The sequence below is a fragment of the Carettochelys insculpta genome, chromosome 30 (genome assembly GCF_033958435.1).
Source record: "Carettochelys insculpta isolate YL-2023 chromosome 30, ASM3395843v1, whole genome shotgun sequence".
In the NCBI taxonomy this organism is placed as follows: Eukaryota; Metazoa; Chordata; order Testudines; family Carettochelyidae; genus Carettochelys; species Carettochelys insculpta.
This window is the reverse complement of record NC_134166.1, coordinates 12322603-12340104: the sequence shown is the minus strand read 5'-3', so window position 1 is coordinate 12340104 and position 17502 is coordinate 12322603. Positions and strand designations below refer to the sequence as shown.

The 17502-nt window shown below is 54.4% G+C and overlaps 1 protein-coding gene across 2 annotated transcripts; it reads left to right on the top strand.

Annotated features, from left to right (window-relative positions):
- The first annotated feature begins 6841 nt into the window (after positions 1–6841).
- RBM42 (RNA binding motif protein 42) lies at positions 6842–17282 on the top strand. 2 transcript variants are annotated; one of them, XM_074980716.1, is made up of 10 exons: positions 6842–7029; positions 7843–7996; positions 10855–10942; positions 13401–13466; positions 13920–14080; positions 14587–14730; positions 15499–15705; positions 16168–16288; positions 16578–16772; positions 16968–17282. In XM_074980716.1, the coding sequence occupies exons 1-10, from the start codon at positions 6869–6871 to the stop codon at positions 17078–17080; spliced, it is 1410 nt and encodes a 469-aa protein (XP_074836817.1). In that variant the 5' UTR covers positions 6842–6868; the 3' UTR covers positions 17081–17282. The 2 variants fall into 2 exon arrangements, with proteins under 2 accessions (XP_074836817.1, XP_074836816.1); XM_074980715.1 differs by having other exon boundaries at positions 6843–7029; positions 13917–14080.
- The last annotated feature ends 220 nt before the right edge of the window (positions 17283–17502 follow it).

Here is a 17502-nt window from a genome sequence, read left to right as displayed (position 1 = left end):
AGGAGGGGGTATGGGGTAGGGGCTCTGGGATGGGGCTTAGGGCTGGGACAGGGGGCTGAGGTGCAGGAAGGGGGTCAGGAGCCAGGCACCAGCCAGGCGATGCGCCGAGTCCCAGTCAGCAGTGCAGTGGGGCTGAGGCAGACTCCTTCCCTGCCCTGGTATCACACCACTCCTGGAAATGGTCAGCACCTCCCTAAAGCCCCCCCAGGGCAGGGAAGAGGCCCAAGTAGCCCTGGGCTCCCCCTGCCTGAAGGAACTGCTGCTCTAGGGCCATGCTGCTTGGAGGGAGGGACAGGACCACACTGGCACTCATCAGAAGCACTGCCCTGCAGTGGGGGGTAGGAGCTGCTGGGGTGCACGTGAGCCCCCCTATGCACCTCCCATGTGTCACCTCTGAAAGGACTGAAAAGGTGCTGCGGGGCTAGACAGCAAAATACGAGGGGCAGCTAGAGGCATCCTTTAAAAATGTGAAGTTAAATCCTAGCTTGGAAAAGAGGAAGGAGCCGAAGCTCTGGGAAGCGGCAGGTAAATGTATTGAGAGGTCGACCAGAAAGAATTCGAAGAGCAACAAACCGAAGACTCAAACTAACAGCAATTTTTTTTTTTTAAATCTCTCAGCGGCAGGAAGCCTGAGACCCCATCTGCTCAGCACCTGCCAAGTGAGCTGCTAAAGGGGCATCTCAAAAGATAGGTCAGGAGAAGCTAATTCGGGTGTACAACAGCACCCAATCAGAACTGTGCAGCACCCCCGTCTCCCGCAGCATGCTCTTACAACACCTGGCCCTGGAGAGCGGGGAGCCAGGGGATCTGGGCGGGGGCGGGTCTCATGACCAGAGTTCCCTGGACACTGAGCACTCAGGTGGTCCCAGGCCAGAGCAGGCGCTGCCCAGTGGATTGCCAGTGGGCCTGCAGCTGGCAGCGTGTTTCTACTGGTGGTGCGCAGCCACCCATGCTTTGGGGCACAGAACAACATTTATTCAGCCAGTGAGTGGGAAAAAATCAACAGGAACCCTGCCCAGCCTGGGGAAGGGCTGGAGAAGCCCTCTCCTTCCCAGGCCCTGCCTCTTTCCTGCCCACCTCTTCTCCCCACCCATGCAGCTCAGGGGACTAGCAGAGCAGGCCCCTCTTCTCTCCACACCACCAGCAGTGTCCCAAACACAGTCTACTACCCTGGCATATTGCTCCACTTCCACTGGTGGGTGTGGGAGCAGTCCCACCCCTCCCTCGTGGGGTGTGTCTGGAGAGTAGAGAGAGCTGGGTCCTCGTTGCCCTGCAACACAAACACACACACACAGTGCTGGTGAGGGTGGGGTGGACCCCTGGGCAATGCGATTTGGAGGTCGCCAGGCTCTGCGCCTCATCCACAGTCAGGAGTGACTCTCACTCTGTTATGCTTTAGACACTCAAGCTCTTTGGTAGGGGAAAAGGCAGGACGCCGCATTTATGGAGAATATAACAGCAGCATTTGCTTTTCAGTCACACCCACATACACCCCCACGCACGCAGTCCTGCCGAACGATGTCGTAGTTACCAGTCCAGAGCCTGGGTCAATGTAGTGGCCAGTTAAATCGATCGCAGAAGGGGAACGGGGCCTTGTCGGTTGCGATCCGATGCTCTCCTGGAGTTGGTGGCGAGACGAACCCAAAGTCCCATGGCAAAGCACCTGCTTTTAGAATCCTCCTCTCCATTGAGGTTTGCTGTGTCAGGCTGGGACTGGTGTGTTATCTTCCCGACACCAATCTTTCTCAGAACATCTCCAAAAGGCTCAGCCTGTAATCACTTGTCTTTGGGGTGCCTGCTCCATGCTTTAGAGTCATCAATCTGCCAAGCCAATCACTTCTTAACCAGAGAGTGGGACGGGAAGTCAATCAATACACACTGATGGTCCTTCTCCCATGCCTCACCCCTCCTTTCTTGGCCATGTAGCTCTGGGGATAACCTTTGCATCTTTATCTTAACACAGACATACCACTTTCACTCGCAAGCAATTCTTACAAGGGCTCTCAGAGAAAAGCAGACCAAAAGGCATTGTAAATCAAACAATTAAGGCTTCAGCCTTCAACATCATCCTGCAATCTTATTAACACAGACATAATACCAAAAACTCTGTCTCTTTACCTACTAAACTCTGACACAGAGACATATATTTAATTAAAGAACTTAATCAGTAAAATCACTAAAATGTTCCATGTGTTAATATGTTACTTTACATTGCTACTTTGTTAAGCCTAAAATTCAAAGTTTACAGAGAATAAAACTTTCAACTCCAACAACTCCGCCAGTGGAACAGAACGTTTAGGAGTAGACGTGGATACAGCATGATACCAACTCATCAGTCCAGAAGCCAGAAACAGTAACAGGCCAATCCATACTGGGGAGAGGAGCCCCCAAGGGAGTTGCGTTACCTAGTGTGTGACACTGTCACCAGCACCAAAAGCAGCAGCCATGAAAATGTGAGGAGCGACGTTTCCTGCCCCTCTGGGGTTGTGATGTGTTTGCTGGTCAGGCTGTTCGGTGAGCTGTCACAGTTCTGTAGGGCGGGTGTCTGCACCCAGCTGCCCCAGAGCTACATGTGGGTCTTTAAGGATTTCTGTGGGGCTCCCGATGTTATAATTGCAGAGTAAAAATCATCCCCCGGACTCTTTTTGATAAACAGTGAATGTCTAAAAGCCCAACAATGAACAACTCAGATCGAAATAGCAAACGATATGCGATCTCGAAATGTTGGATAACTCCCCCTTTAATATGTGCAGTGCATTGTGGGATGTGATACAGTATCTGTGCTTTGATCAGGCTTCTATTAAAGTCTTGCATTTGAAAAGGAAAAGGAAGCTTGCGGTGACACACATTTTAAGAAAGAAAACTGAAATGAAGTGTGATAATTGAACATGGTAGTTAAAGTGGGTTCGGGACTGAAAGTCAGGAAGATGGCAGTACAAACACACCAATGTAAAGAGGAAGGGAATCAAATACAGTAAACCCTCAAAATGCGCAATTTTGAGTTGTGCTTGACTTGCATAAACACCAGTCAAGCTTGATTCAAAATCCCGCTCCCCCCGCCCCAGCCCACACAGCCCCGATTCAAACCCCTCCAGCCCCACTCACCACCCTGGTGTGGCTCTAGCTTAACCACCCACCTGCCCCAGTTCAACCACCACCCCCATAAGCAGCTCCAGCTCAGCTCCACCCCCCCACCTCCTTGCAGCCCTAACCTACCCCAGGCTTAACGCCCCGTCCCCCTCCCACAGCCCCATCCCACCTCCAGGCTTAACCTCCCCAACTGCCCCCCCGCTCAGGACTTACCTTTCCAAAGGAGATCCGGGTGCTCCGGCCGCAGAATGTGTGCTTCAGTGGGGAAAAAAGCCATCCCCCGACTTACATGAAATTCCAGTTACGCAAGGGTGCGTGGGATAAAGCAAGGTATGTAAAAAGTTTGTGAATGTCCTGCAGTAAACACGCATCACCATACAAACCACTACGTGAGCGCCATTCTTAACATAGTATCGGAGGGGTAGCCATGTTAGTCTGGATCTGTAACAGCAACGAAGGGTCCTGTGGCACCTTATAGACTAACAGAAAAGTTTTGGGGTTACAAAAGTCTGGTTTGATGTTACTTGTTAAGAACCATCTCGTATTCACGTGCATTGCAGCTCTTGAATTTTTACCAAATTGAAAAAAAAAAAAAAAGGTGGTTCTTGCTCTTTTGATCGCGGACCCCTGCTCTGGAGCAGCTGCGTGCTGTGTGCAACCCTAACTGGGGACGGGGAGGGACTGCTGTTCCAACAGAAACAATCTGTGCATGACCCAGAGTGGCCCCTGGGTGGTACTCCAGCACTGGGATGAAGACACTTGGCTTTATTCTGACAGATGAAATCAGATTATTCCAACACTGGCCATTTCTCTCCCTGGCCAGCTGGTGTCACTGCTGCCCCACAGATCACCCAACTGGCCCTTCAGAGTCACTGCTGTTTCAGGACCGAAATGCTTTGTGCATTCAATGCACTGGTTACCTGGGGTCACTGGAGGGCTCCATGCAGACTTGGGCCCAGGTCCTGCCAAAGAAATGGATGTGGAAGAAGCCAGATCCATCCTGGTGCCCTCAGGACGCAATGGGCACAGCCTCCCACTGATGTCTCTGGAGCCTGGGCCTGGGGCTACTAGTCAGGATTCCTGGGCATTGAAGATTTTCTTTGTACAGAGCTGCTACAAACTCCACTAGGCGCTTGGTGTGTTCTGTACAACGTGAGCGGTGTCATTAAAACGCCTTGTTGTGGTGAGCATCACTCTCCTGTGAACTTGTGTGGAGAAATTAGGAAGTTTCACTGGGTGTGTTGCTGACATATGGTGTGTGGTTGGGTGTCCCCCCTCTGCCCCCAGCCAGCCTTTCAGTGGCGGCAAAGGAGCAGCCCTCTATGGTCAGACAGATGTTGATGCCTGTTGAAAAGAATCCACTCTCCCAGAAGTTGCTCGGTGATGGCCAATCAGATGGGAATTTTCCCACAGAGCGCAGGGGAGGAGCCAAGAAGCCCCACATGACAGGCACATGCTGTGCAGGCAATAATCCTGAGGGACCGATAAGACACGCACCAGCAGGTGCCCTGTGGCCCTCTCCAGCCTGGCCACCTGGGATGCAGGAGATGCTTAGGTGTCAGATGATGTGGGGCTCCCTGGGGCTCTCCAGGACACAGAGGTAGTTGCTGCTTCCTCCCCCAGGCAAGAGCGTTCACCTGCTGACATCACAGAGCCCCCTGACATCTCTCTGCAGTCTACTGTCACCCTCCACTGCCACGTTGTTCCTGGATCTGTCCAGCCACAGCACAGGGGCCTCACGATATCTGCCCTCCACGTGGCAGGTCGGGACCACATGGCTGCTCATGCTAACCTCCAGTCAGGCTGCTGGGTGCAGGGCTGGAACACCAAACAACGCAAATCTGTGTCACTGGCTGCCCAGCCCTGGGAAGTCACAGGAAGTTGGGCCGCTATCTTCAACAGGGATGGGTAGGCACCTCACGCTCCCCAAGAGGTGCTCAATTAGCCATCACTGCAATCTGCCTCACTAAAGTCATGCCCTGCTCCAAGGTGATGTGTCAAAAATAGATGTTCTCGTTTTGCCCCTCAGTGTCAGGAATGCATTCCCTCGGGCCAGCCCCTCTGCATCCAGCTGGTTCCAGTTCCTGTAACCTATATCCTGTCTCTCCAGTTGTAATATTAATACCCTGTAATAGTAACTATGATCCACCAGATCCTCCACCCATCCTGCTCCTTCTGCCTGGTAAGGCTTGCTTATCAGCTGCGTTAGAAGTGGGCAGCATCCACCCTGGTGCAATTAGCCTCATTAGCACTGACGTAAGGGTGTGCCTGGATCTCTGCCGTCCAAACCTTGGTGCATCTGAGGATGGAAGCTGCAGCCCACAAAAGACATTACTAGATTTTTAAAGTAAATATAGAGGCCATTTATGTTATGGATGGGCTAAGTAGCAGTGCAACAGAAAAGGACATGGGTATTACAGTGGATGAGAGGCTGGATATGAGTCAAGAAGGCTAGTGACATATTAGGGTGTATTACCTGGAACATTTCCAGGAGATCTAGAGAAGTTATTATTCTTCTGTATTCGGCACTGGTAAGGCCATATCTCGAGTAGCGTGTCCAGTTCTGGGCCCCTCAGTATGAAAAGTATGTGGATACATTGGAGCAGGTTCAGCAGAAGGCAACAGAGGTTCACTGTCCCATGGAGTGGCACCTCGACCAGTTACACAGAGAAAGACTCTGTCTCTTCTACAACCATAGCTGGGAGCCAGCTGGCTTTTATTTAGCTCAAACTGTAGAGCCTCCTGCACTAAGCTCCAGAGGGCTCAGGTTCCTGTGCAGGGTTACACACTGCTAGTTGCACAGTGCTGAGTGAAACTTTTCACTCACAACTTTTCACAGAGGAACTTTTGGCATCTCTCTAGAGTCTTGTTTTTCTTGTTAACATATTGGGCTTTACACCAAGATACCTCACAGAGATTTGATTTATTTTAAAGAGGTACAAATTGCAGCAGAAATTTCTGCAAAATCAGACCCCCAGTTCTGGGATTTGTACTCCAATTGAGGGCGTCAAATGTTAAAAAAAAAGGCAAATGAGAGCATTAAAATGGCCCCAAGGTAGTTTTAAGAAATACCAACCCCCATTGCATGGGTCATTCTGCATCGCAACCCCACATTGGTCTGACCCCCATTGCACGGTTCATTCTGCACCCCCCTGCCCCACATTGGCCCGACCCCCATTGCACGGTTCATTCTGCGCCCCCTGCCCCACATTGGTCCCACTCCCACTGCATGGTTAATTCTGCTCCTCAACCCCACATAGGTCCCACTCGGCCGCTGAGTGAATTCTCCATCCCCCCCACACTTCGATCGATCTTCCCAAGTGGGGAGGTGGGGAGGGGTACGTGAGTGGGCGGAGCGCGGCACCAATGAAGACGGCCCAAGTGAGGCACTGGGGGCGGGGCCAGAGAGGTGGGCGGGGCCGGGAAGGACTGGGACAACAGCCGAGCCGGGGAAGGACCCTGCGTGGGCTCAGTCAGTGGGAGGGAGGGAACTCCCCGCCCTACTCCCGCTTAGGTGCCGGAGGGCGAGTAGGAATCACGTGCTCAGCGGAAACACCAATGGGAACCAAGCCTCAGGAGAACCACGCCCCCTTCCTCGCTTTGGAGGGCTCCGGGCCCCGCCATAATTTGACGTCATGAGAGCGCGCCGGATGTAGTCTATGGGGCTTCTGAGCCTGCGGCCCTGCACCGGAAGGTGTCGAACGTCATCAGCTGTCCGCCGGAAGTTGGTGTGTCGGGACGCCGCGCGGAGCGGCGGAGGCTGAGAGCGGAGCTCGCCATGGCGGCTCCGCCCGCCCCGCCCCCCGCCGGGGCCCCCCCTGCCCCTGCCCCCGCCCCCGCCCCCACACCGGCACCTGGCCCCGCGGGGGCAGCCGCGCCAGCCGGGGGGCCCAAGAGCGGGGAGGAGCGACTAAAAGAGATGGAGGCGGAGATGGCGCTGTGAGCGCGGGGAGATGGGGAGACCCGGGGGCAGCGTGTGGCAGACCATGGGGGGAGGGGTGATCCGGGGGGGTCTGGGTGGAGTGAGGGGGAGTCCCAAGGGAGGGGTTGGGCTCTGGTTCCGGCATCTGGCTTATGGGAAAGACGAGCGGGCATGGCCCTGCGGGGGGGGACAGGGCTGGCCCATGGGTGGGAGGATCCATGGGGAGACGCGCGTGAAATAGGGGGAAGGTCTGCGGGTTGTGTGAGATGGGAGGGGAGACTTGGCGTATGGATTACCGGAGCTGGGCTCAGGACTGGGGAAGACAGCTGGGATGGGAGCAACTTGGGGTAGGTGGGAAGAGGATTAAAGAGTTGGGTGTCCAGAGGGGATGATGGGGGGAGAGAAAGGAGCATTCAGATGAGGAGTTAAGGCTGGTACAGGCTTAGGACAGAAAGACCCCAGGATAGCATAGTGGGAGGCCTGAGCGGAGGAGAAAAGGTCAGTGGCAGTGGGGTTGTAGGTTAGTAGAGGTTGGGTCCGGCTGTAATGATGTGGAAGCAGACTGGATGGGAACCTTTTAGAGGTCGTAGGAATGGAGGAGCAGCTAGAATCTTTATGGGTGTTGGGAGGGTGACAGGGAAGAAAAGGGGGGGTTAGGAGTGAGAAGGTTGTGGTTAGGCAGAGACCAGGGCAAAGTGGTGAAAAACCCTGCAACGCAGAGGAAGCGGGACTTGTGGTAGGAGGGAGGCTCAGGCCAAGGGCATGGGAAACCCTGGATGCTGTCAGAGAAGCTTTAACGTGCTTCTATTTGTAATCCCAACCTTTTACAGGTTTGAGCAGGAGGTACTGGGGGCCCCTGTTTCCCTCCCACCTGGGGCACCAGTAGTGGAGGCTGTCCCAGTAGCTCTGGCAGTGCCGGCTGTGCCTGTGGTGCCCCCAGTCCCAGTGATCCGGCCCATCATCGCCACCAACACCTACCAGCAGGTGAGGCACCAGCACGTCCTTAATCTCGGGGCATGAGCAGCATGGGGTTGGTGCTGGGTGCCACTGTTGTTCATTGCTCCAGAAACATGACTAGCAAGTATAGTTTGGTGACAGCAAAGAGATTAAAACCAGAGAAGCCCTGGGTCCCTGCTGGCCGCAGCCCTAACTTGTGTCTCAGTGACTGCATTTCTCCATCTGTACCCGGCCATTGCTGCTGTGTCCATCTTTCTGGCTTGGTTAGGGGAGAGTGGTGACGCCCTTCTCTAGGGAACAATTTTTTTCCCCTAAAAGTCAGTTTCACCTGCATTTGCAAGTACTGAAAAAAACATGTCCTTGCGTGAGCGTTAAAATTTATGTTCAAAGTAAGCAAATTGCTGCTTGGCAGTGTATTTTTTTTAAGGTTTTCTCCTACGAATATTTTGGAATGTGATGTAGGCAATTGGAGTTTTAATGGTTAAAATCTTTTAACTTTTTGAATCTCAGCATCTACTGTTAGTAAATAATTGTTGTCTGACTTTCCCCAGTATCTTTCAGCCACCATGAAAAGGTAAATAATTGGTGGAGAAAATCCCATAAAACATCAAAGGTACTCATTGAAATTATGTTTTTAAAATCAAATTCTGCCAAGTATGCTCATAGACTGGGGCTTCCCTCTGGATGCTGTACAAACCCACAATGAAAAAGACATTCCTTGCCCTGGGAATTTCTAATTTCTGCTTTGTTTGTGTGTACAGCTATTTAAGAACAGTAGTGCCTAAGTACTTGTTTGTGTTTTCCCAAGTGAATAAGGGTGTTCGCATAGGGAGTTAACGAGGAATAGATACTCTGCTTTAGATTCACACCCTTCCTTACTGGTTTTCAACCTGTGGTGTGTAGACCCTCGGGGATCTAAGCTTTCCAAAGAGGTCTGCATCTCCAGGCTTTTTACGGGATGGCAAATGGAAAAAAAGTTGACAACCATTACCCTGCCTTATTCTAGACTTGCCATAGAATCCCAGGGTTGAAAGAGACCTCAGGAGGTCGAGTCTAGCCCCCTGCTCAAAGCAGGACCAATCCCAACTAAATCATCCCAGCCAGGGCTTTGTCAAGCCTGAATTTAAAAAACCTCCAGGGATGGAGATTTCACCACCTCTTGAGGTAACGCATTCCAGTGCTTCACCACCCTCCTGGGGAAATAGCTTTTCCTAGTATACAGCCCAGATCATTGCTCTTTGTTCTATCTATGCTGAGAAGTTCATTCAGATTAAGGCTGTTTTGTTCTGTTTTGCTTACCCCAAACAAATCATTGGAACATACTCCCAAGGGCTGTGGCAGATTGTACACCTCTTGATGTCCCCAAAGCTGGACAGAACACCTCACTGGCAGATGCTTTGGGGTGGGACTCAGTGTGGTGGGTGCAGGCTGAAATTTCCTAACCTGTTATACAGGGGGTCAGACTTGAGGATCGAATTATCTTGGAATCTAGGAAGATTGCTCTGCACAAAAAGCAGTAGCCACAGCACATCTCTTTAGTTACCAGGTCCTTGCCTTTCTGGATGTTTACCTGTTGAATGTGGTCTAAGACACAGGTTGTCAGGGACGTGGGACATCACAGACGGTAGCTGGGATCCAGTCCTCTAACAGGCTGTTCCCAGATGTTGGTCCCATACCCCACTGTGGAGTGGGTCTCTAGATCTCAGCTTGCTCTCATTTTTGTGGGGCAGTGTTCATCTCTCCTTGCCTTCTGTACTTGTGAGCACTGTGATGTAGAGGCCAGTGGTGTGCCTGAGCTAAAGCTAAATTATCTTTCTATGCCTTTGCCAGGCTTGGTGGGACAGTTGAAGGAGTGAGCCCTGCTCAGCAGTGATGTTAATGGTTAACTGAGCCCCCCAGTATAGAAAGGGTGTGAATGCATTGGAGAGGGTCCAGTGGAAGGCAACCAAAAAGATGAGAGGGCTGGAGCACATGACTCAGAGATTTGGTATTATTTAGTTTGTGAAAAGAGAAGAGTGAGGGTTGATTTGATAGCAGCCTTCAACTTCCTGAAGCGGGGCTCTGAAAAGGATGGAGACAAGCTGTTCTCAGTACAGACGGATGGCAGAACAAGGAGGAAAGGTCTCAAGTTGCAGCAGAGGAGGTCTAGATTAGATATGAGGAAAGCTCTTTCCCCAGGAGGGTGGTGAAGCACTGGTCTGCGTTCCCTGAAGAGGTGATGGAATCTCCATCCCCAGAGACTTTCAAGTCCTAGTTTGACATAGTCATGGCTGAGATGGTTTAGTTGAGGTTGATCCTGCTGTGGGCAGGGGGCTGAACTTGATGACCTCTTGAGGTACCTTCCAGCTCTGCAACTTATGATTCTAAGCCTCATCCTAAATGGGGTTAACCGGGGGGCGGGGGGGTGAGAGTAGCTCCCCTCCCAGCATAGGGAGGATCACTGCCAGAGTGGGGGCACTCCAGCATGCTGGGAGGGTGCTCCAGCCCAGCTCAGGTGGGAGCAGTCCCCCTGCAACAGACAGGGGTTGCTCCGGCTGGGCTGGAGTGCCCCTGCCCATGAAGTGCCAGGAACTGGCGCTGCTCCAGCTGTCCCCCTTTAGTAGTTTAAACAGTAGGTTAACCAATTAAGCAGGATTTTACATCCCTACTGCTCAGCCTCTCCCCTGGTTCTGCTGTGCCCTTTGACCAGCTGCTCCTTTCTGCAGCTGGATATATCCCTGGGGAGGTGGAGGCTGTGTTACCTGAGGCCCATTTGCCTCTGGGCAGATGTTTCAGGACATGGGCCGGGGAACAAGGTGATAGTCCTTCACTGGCCCAGGTGCCCCTTTCCCAGTGTATCACAAGGACCTGCATTGACCTCTGTTCATGTTTCCTTCCTGCTGCAGGTCCAGCAGAGCTTAGAAGCCCGCGCAGCTGCTGCAGCCACTGTTGTGGCCCCCATTGTGGCCCCCCCAGTGCCATTTGTGGGACCAGGTAGGTAGCGTGTCTTGGGGGCTTGGTCTCTGGCTGCATGTGGTGCGTCTGAGATTCCAAAGCAACATGTCAGTTCTTTTTCTTTGAGTGAGCTTCAGCGCTGGCCAGAGGTGCCGGATTGACAGCCCTGGGAACCGAAGCCCCCTCTTCATCCGCAGGGCAGGTACGGTGACAGGACAGGAGTCTACCCCGTACCTCACCGGCTGGAGGGAGGCTTGGCCAGCCTGTGGCTCCTCTGCCACGGCTGCCAGCGAGCAGTTTCTGCCAGCTCAGCTCGCTGTGGGCTCTGATAGAACTGGGAACTGGCAGGAGACCCAGTAGCGCCCGTTCATACATGGGGCTGCTGAACGGTTCTCACCTGGGGAACAGCTTTATCCTGTGTCTAGCAGTGAGCCCTTCTAACGCAGTGTCCTGTCGCCACCAGTCAGAACTGGGGCCCTGTCACACGTGGCCTCCTCCCTGCTGTCTGGGTCAAACCACCAAGTCTATCTAGTGAGGTATCCCCAGCTGCTTCACTGGACAGTGCATCTTGTGCTATCCTCTGGACAGTTATGGGATAGTCTGCTCTAGGGCAGAGTTTGTTCTTGAATAGTCCTCCCATGTTTTATGAGTGCTGTATGCCACCCCAGAGGCAGCTGCATCCTAGCCCTCTGCGGGTGATTCCGTTATAGGATTCCAAAGCCCTGTAGAGGCCGCATACATGGTCGTCTTTCGCTCAAGTGATGAGATGCGGCTGCTTCTGGGGGGCACAGCAGCTGTGTGTCATCACTGAGTGAATGAGAACTGTGGGCAGCCTCTAGAGAATTTTGGGATCCTCTAGCCACAGAGGTGTAGAAAAGATACTCTCTTTGTCCTGTTGCCGGTGCTGATGTGACAAGACGGCTGGGGCAAATCCAGCTGAGCCAGCAGTTGACGTGACTCAGTTGGCCCTGTGTTGACAACACGTTTGTGAACATCTGCTCTCCAGCTGGGGGAGGAGATTCCGGCTCCTCCTTCCTTATCCCCTGCTCACATGATCTCTAGACAGAGTGCAAGTGGGTGTGGATGAACATAAGAACGGCCATACTGGGTCAGACCAAAGGTCCATCTAGCCCAGTATCCTGTCTGCCAACAGTAGTCAGCACCAGGTGCCCCAGAGGAGGTGAACCGAACACAGTTGCTAAAGCCACCTATGGACCTCACCTCCAAATATTTATCCAGCTCTTTTTTAAACTCTGTTAGAGTCCTGGCCTTCACAGCATCCTCAGGCAAGGAGTTCCACAGGTTGACTGTGCGCTGGGTGAAGAAAAACTTTTTTTATTAGTTTTGAACCTGTTACCCATTAATTTCATTTGGTGTCTTCTAGTTCTTATATTATGGAAACAAGTAAATAACTTTTCTGTATTCACTTTCTCCACACCATTCATGATCTTATATACCTCTATCGTATCGCCCCTCAGTCTCCTCTTTTCTAGACTGAAAAGTCCCAGTCTCTCTAGCCTCTCCTCATATGGGACTCATTCCAAACCCTTAATCATTTTAGTTGCCCTTTTCTGAACCTTTTCTAATGCCAAGATATCTTTTTTGAGGTGAGGAGACCACATCTGCACGCAGTACTCGAGATGTGGGCGTACCATAGTTTTATATAGGGGAAGTATGATATTCTTCGTCTTATTTTTTCTATCCCTTTTTTAATTATTCCTAACATCCTATTTGCTTTACTGACTGTCGCTGCACACTATGTGGATGTTTTCAGACAACTATCCACTATAATTCCAAGATCCCTTTCCTGATCTGTTGTATCTAAATTTGCCCCTATCGTATTGTATGTATAGTTAGGGTTATTTTTCCCAATGTGCATTACCTTATACTTACCCACGTTAAACTTCATTTGCCATTTTGCTGTCCAGTCACTCGAGGCCCTTCCTCCAACCTGCAGCCATCTAATCAGAGGGAACACAACTCTCTTGGCGTTGCGTGTTCCCTGCACGGTGCTGCCTTACAGCCTCCAGCCCAGAAGGGCTTTTCCCCTAACGATCAACCCTGGAGTTAGTACTCTTGGTCTGTCTGTCTGTAATACAGTAGTGTCCCCAGCTGAGATTGGACTCCTGTTGTGCTGGAGGAGGCCTACGTGCAGTGACAGGCAGTCCCTGTCCCAGGTAAGATCAGAGGACCATCGTGTCAGGCAGTGCCCAGACACACAGCGAGAGACACGCTCTGCCCCAGGTAAGATCAGGGCTCCATTGCACCAGGCATGTGAGAGGCAGACCCTCCTCTGAAGAGCCCTCAGTATAACTGGCCAAGTCAAAGGCTGGACCTTTCACCAAGTTTTCCAGGTAAGAACACTGAAGCATGGAGCATCGGAGTAACTTGTCTGCGGTCACCCAGGACGCCTGCGGCAGTGCTGGGATTTGAGTCCCACCCTTGCGAGACCCAGCCTGGGGCCTTAACGTAAAATTCTCCTTCTCGCCCTCTGCAGTTGTCCCTCCACAGCGGCCGCCCATCCTTCGACCAACCTTCGTGCCTCACGTCCTGCAGAGATCTGGTAAGCTTCTCCCACCTGCCCCATCTTCCCCTCTGCCTGCCGTCCCTGGACCCTGCTCTCCCTCTAGATCTGGAGACACTGCTGAGGCTTAAATCCCACTGATACCAAATATCCCCTCCCAAGCTTCCTGACGAGGGAGATTCTTGCAGCCAGGCCCTTTTGGAAGTCCTGGGGTTGTCAGTGGGTTTGCTCTGCTGATTGCCAAGGGATGGGGAGGCCGGTTTTACTTCCTGGACTCCCCCTGCCCAATCATGGGAAATGCCAAAACCCAAGCGCAATGGGGAAGTCTGTTTTGCTCTTTTCCCTATGCTTCCCACAGCCTGGGAGTGGGGTCGTCAGTTTCACTTCCTGGATTTCCCTCCATCCTCCAATTGGGGGCTTGTCCCAGGATCAAAGCTGGATGGGAAATCTTGCTGCTGTAAAAATGGAAAATCTCTGTCTGTCTCTTAGCAGGTGCTCCCAGGCCCCTGGCCATGCGCCCACCTCACCACCCAGCCATGGTGGGGCCCCCAATGCCCGGTCCCCAAGGCCCACAGATGATGTTGGGGCCTCCCATGCAGCGGCCCTCTGGCCCACCCCTGGGGCCTATAGGACCAATGAGAACTGGCCCTCCGGTGAGTGCATTTCCCTCAGCCTGGGGGTGTGAGGGAGTGGCAGTTAGCTGCACTGTGGGGTCAGATCTGGAGTGAAGCAGTGTTGAGTCTGGTTGACACTTGGAGAAAAGACTAATGGAAATAATTAGGGGGCGGGGGGGCCTCTCCTTTCACAGTCAGTTCTGACCTTAGCCTGGCATTAGGGGACTGGTGGGGCTCTCCCTTGGCAGTCATGGCTGGTTTTGATAATGCCGGGCAAAAGGAGGGGGCACCGTGCTGCAGGGAGGAGGGCTCAATAGAGGGGACCTTCTCCCCTCACAGGCTGTGCTTATGCTGTTACTGGCACTCTGTTGTGTGGCTGCTCACGAACTGCCACGTCCTACTCCAGAGGCAGCTGCATTTTAGTGCTGGTGTGTCACCAGCTGTGACAGGAGCCTCATTTCTGGGCTCGGCTGGACAAAGACACAGGCTGGGGAGCCAGTGTCTGCATTAGTCCTGTTTAGTAGCCCTGGTTCGCTTCTGTCTAGGTGGGACCTGGGGTCCCCGTTGGTCCGATCACTCCTCTGATGTCGGTTCCCCGCCCTCCTGTCCTGCCTGCGCCGAAGATAAACCCCATGGTGATCCAGGCAGCCCCCACGGTGTATTCTGCCCCACCGGTAAAAAAGCAGGAGGTGAGTTGGCAGGAGAGGGAACATTGCTCTCTGCCCCTCAGCCTCCCTCCACGCTGGAGAGGAAGGCATTAAACCGCCCCAACCCCCTCCACTCCCTTGCTGGGTCATCCGACACGCAGCTGGAAGGGTTCCTTCCTGACTCCAGTCTGTGCTTGTGCTCCTGCCCTGGAGCATGTGGGTCACAAGCTCTGATCCTTGCTATCCCAGCCTTACATGGGGTTGTTAAACATCATATTCCCCTTTTAAACATACTGAGCTGATTGCCACAGTGTCTCTGGCTGGGGGAGCATGCAGGCAGGGATTTGATGCTGCTGAGGCTGCGGGGGCGGGGGGTGCTGGTACAAGCCACACCTTATAGCAGAAGTGGAAAGGTCCCAGGAGATCCACTTCATGTCCGCCCAAGGATTCAATCCTTGCAGTGAACTTTGGGGTTCACCCCACTGCATTGCTGTTTGGGGGATCAGTGCATGGAACTTGCAGACCCCATTACATATCCCTGCGGCAGCGCGTTCCGCAGGTTAACCCCAGTCATTTTGTATTAGCCCTATTAACTTCCCTCATGGCAGTGAGTCCCATGGGCCGGTTCCGGTGTCCGATTGGTTCATTCCTGTAGAATAGCCTTCAGGGCTTCGGGCTGGACTCCCATGGGGCAGGGGGTCCCGGGGGCTACCCCACAGCCCTGGGGCTGGGGGAATGAGGGGGGGAAGCGCCCCAGGCTCATCCCTCTGCTGTTGTGTGGCCCTGCTGCTAACCCCCTGGTTGCTGCAGGAGGAGCTGCGGGAGCCACCCCCACCAGTCATGGTGGAGGAGAAGGAGCCCATGGGGCTAGAGGAGGCTGTAATCGGTCCCAGCATGCCCGAGATAGAGCCCTTGATGCCAGAGGCCAGGGTGCTGCCAATGCTGCGTGGACCTGAGCTGGGGCCCCTGCGGGGGCGGCGGCCCCGGGGCCCCGAAGTTGGATTTGGGCCAGTGGAGGTGAGCGGGGTGTCTGCCTGGCCGGAGGGGGCGGCACCGCAGAAGGAGTATGGGCAGGGGTGGGGGGAGCGTGTGGGATGGTTGTGGGGAGGCACCGAGGGGAGGAGGGGGTGGGGCTGGGGAGCCATGGAAGGACTGGAGGTGGCTTTGTGCCAGGGGTACCAGAGGTGCCAGTGGCCTGGGAGGGTCTTGTGTCCAGGCTACAGGGGATCGGGTGGGGGGCTCCATCCTGGAGATGCTGCAGGGTGAGGATGGGTCTGCACAGTGTGCTAGTCCCTTCTCCGCCCATTGGCCTCAGCCCGGGGCAAGAGCTCCTCCGGATCTCGGGGTGTGGTCTGGCGCAGCCCTGGGCCAGAGGGCTGGGAAGGTCGGAGTTCGTCTGATCTGCAGTGGAGGGGCTGGGCTGGGTTCTGCCCCGGTGATGCTGCTGACCCCTGGCCTTCCCTCCCTCCCTCCCCCCAGCCGGTGGTGGAGCCTGTGGTCGAGGACAAGAAGAAAACCAGGCAGGAAAAGCTGAAACGCTGCATCCGCACGGCAGCTGGGAGCTGCTGGGAGGACTCCAGTTTGCTGGAGTGGGACCCAGGTGAAGCGGGGGGGATCCAGACTGGTCAGAGGGGCAGGGAGGGAGGAATCGCCACCTGGAGCAGGGTCCAGGCAGCATTGGCGTTAATCTGTGGGACTCCTCGCTGCAAGGGGCCGATGTGGAGGCATGACCCCTGGGACTCCCAGCCGCTGGATCCTGCTGGGGGCAGCCCAGAGGGCTCAGTCCACGGAGCAGGTGCTGAACTCTGTGGCGCAGGGTTGCCATGGTCACAGGTGGGGCTGGCCTGTCCCTGCCCCACTCACTCCTCCCCTCTTCCTCCTGCCGGCAGACGACTTCCGGATCTTCTGTGGGGACCTGGGCAACGAGGTGAACGATGACATCCTGGCCCGCGCCTTCAGCCGCTACCCCTCCTTCCTCAAGGCCAAGGTGATCCGGGACAAGCGCACCGGCAAGACCAAAGGCTACGGCTTCGTCAGCTTCAAGGACCCCAACGACTACGTCCGCGCCATGCGCGAGATGAATGGTGAGGGGGCGGTGACGGGCGCCTGCTGCCGGGGGCCGGGGGGAGGCCCGCGGTAGGGGGGAGGGTTAGGCTGTTGCGCTGCTGCCAGGTTGGGGGGCAGGTTACACTGTCAGACCCCACTTGGCCTGGCCGACCTTAACCCTGTGCTGCCCTTGGGATGTGTCTGGACTGAGCCTGCCCCTCTGCCCCCGGCAGGTAAATACGTGGGCAGCCGCCCCATCAAGCTGCGCAAGAGCATGTGGAAGGATCGCAACATCGACGTGGTGCGCAAGAAACAGAAGGAGAAGAAGAAGCTGGGACTGAGATAGTGAGACGGGGTGGGGGGGACCTGTGCCCTGGCCCCCCACCTGCCCGGGGACTTCTGGCGCAGGACAGCCGCCTCCTGTGCTAGCTGTGGCAGCTCCTGGCACAGGGCAGGGGATGGACTCTGAGGTGCCCCAGGTGAGTAACGTCCCCCCCCAGGGGCTGGAGGTGCCACCCCAATAAATGGTCGTTTCTTTTGTATTTCCAAGCCCAGTTGCCAGGGTTTGTTGCTGTTTCTCCTCAGGTGCTGGTTGCTCCCCAGCAGAGCTGACTCATTCTGCCCAAGTGCCCCTCGGTCCCAAGCCGCTACCTTCTCCCTGCCCAGCTCTTTGAGTGCCCCTCAGTGCTAGCCCATGCTGCTGGCTGAGTGCCGGAGCCCTGGCTGTCCCTAGGGTCGGGCACCCTGCTCAGACAGGAGCGTGTCCTG

Excerpts from the sequence above, each read along its gene's own strand:
- RBM42 (XM_074980715.1), top strand. The coding sequence starts at position 6,869 with ATGGCGGCTCCGCCCGCCCCGCCCCCCGCCGGGGCCCCCCCTGCCCCT. Across the intron at positions 7,030-7,842 it reads ATGGAGGCGGAGATGGCGCT|GTTTGAGCAGGAGGTACTGG; the intron begins GTGAGCGCGGGG and ends AACCTTTTACAG. Across the intron at positions 16,289-16,577 it reads TTTGCTGGAGTGGGACCCAG|ACGACTTCCGGATCTTCTGT; the intron begins GTGAAGCGGGGG and ends TCCTGCCGGCAG.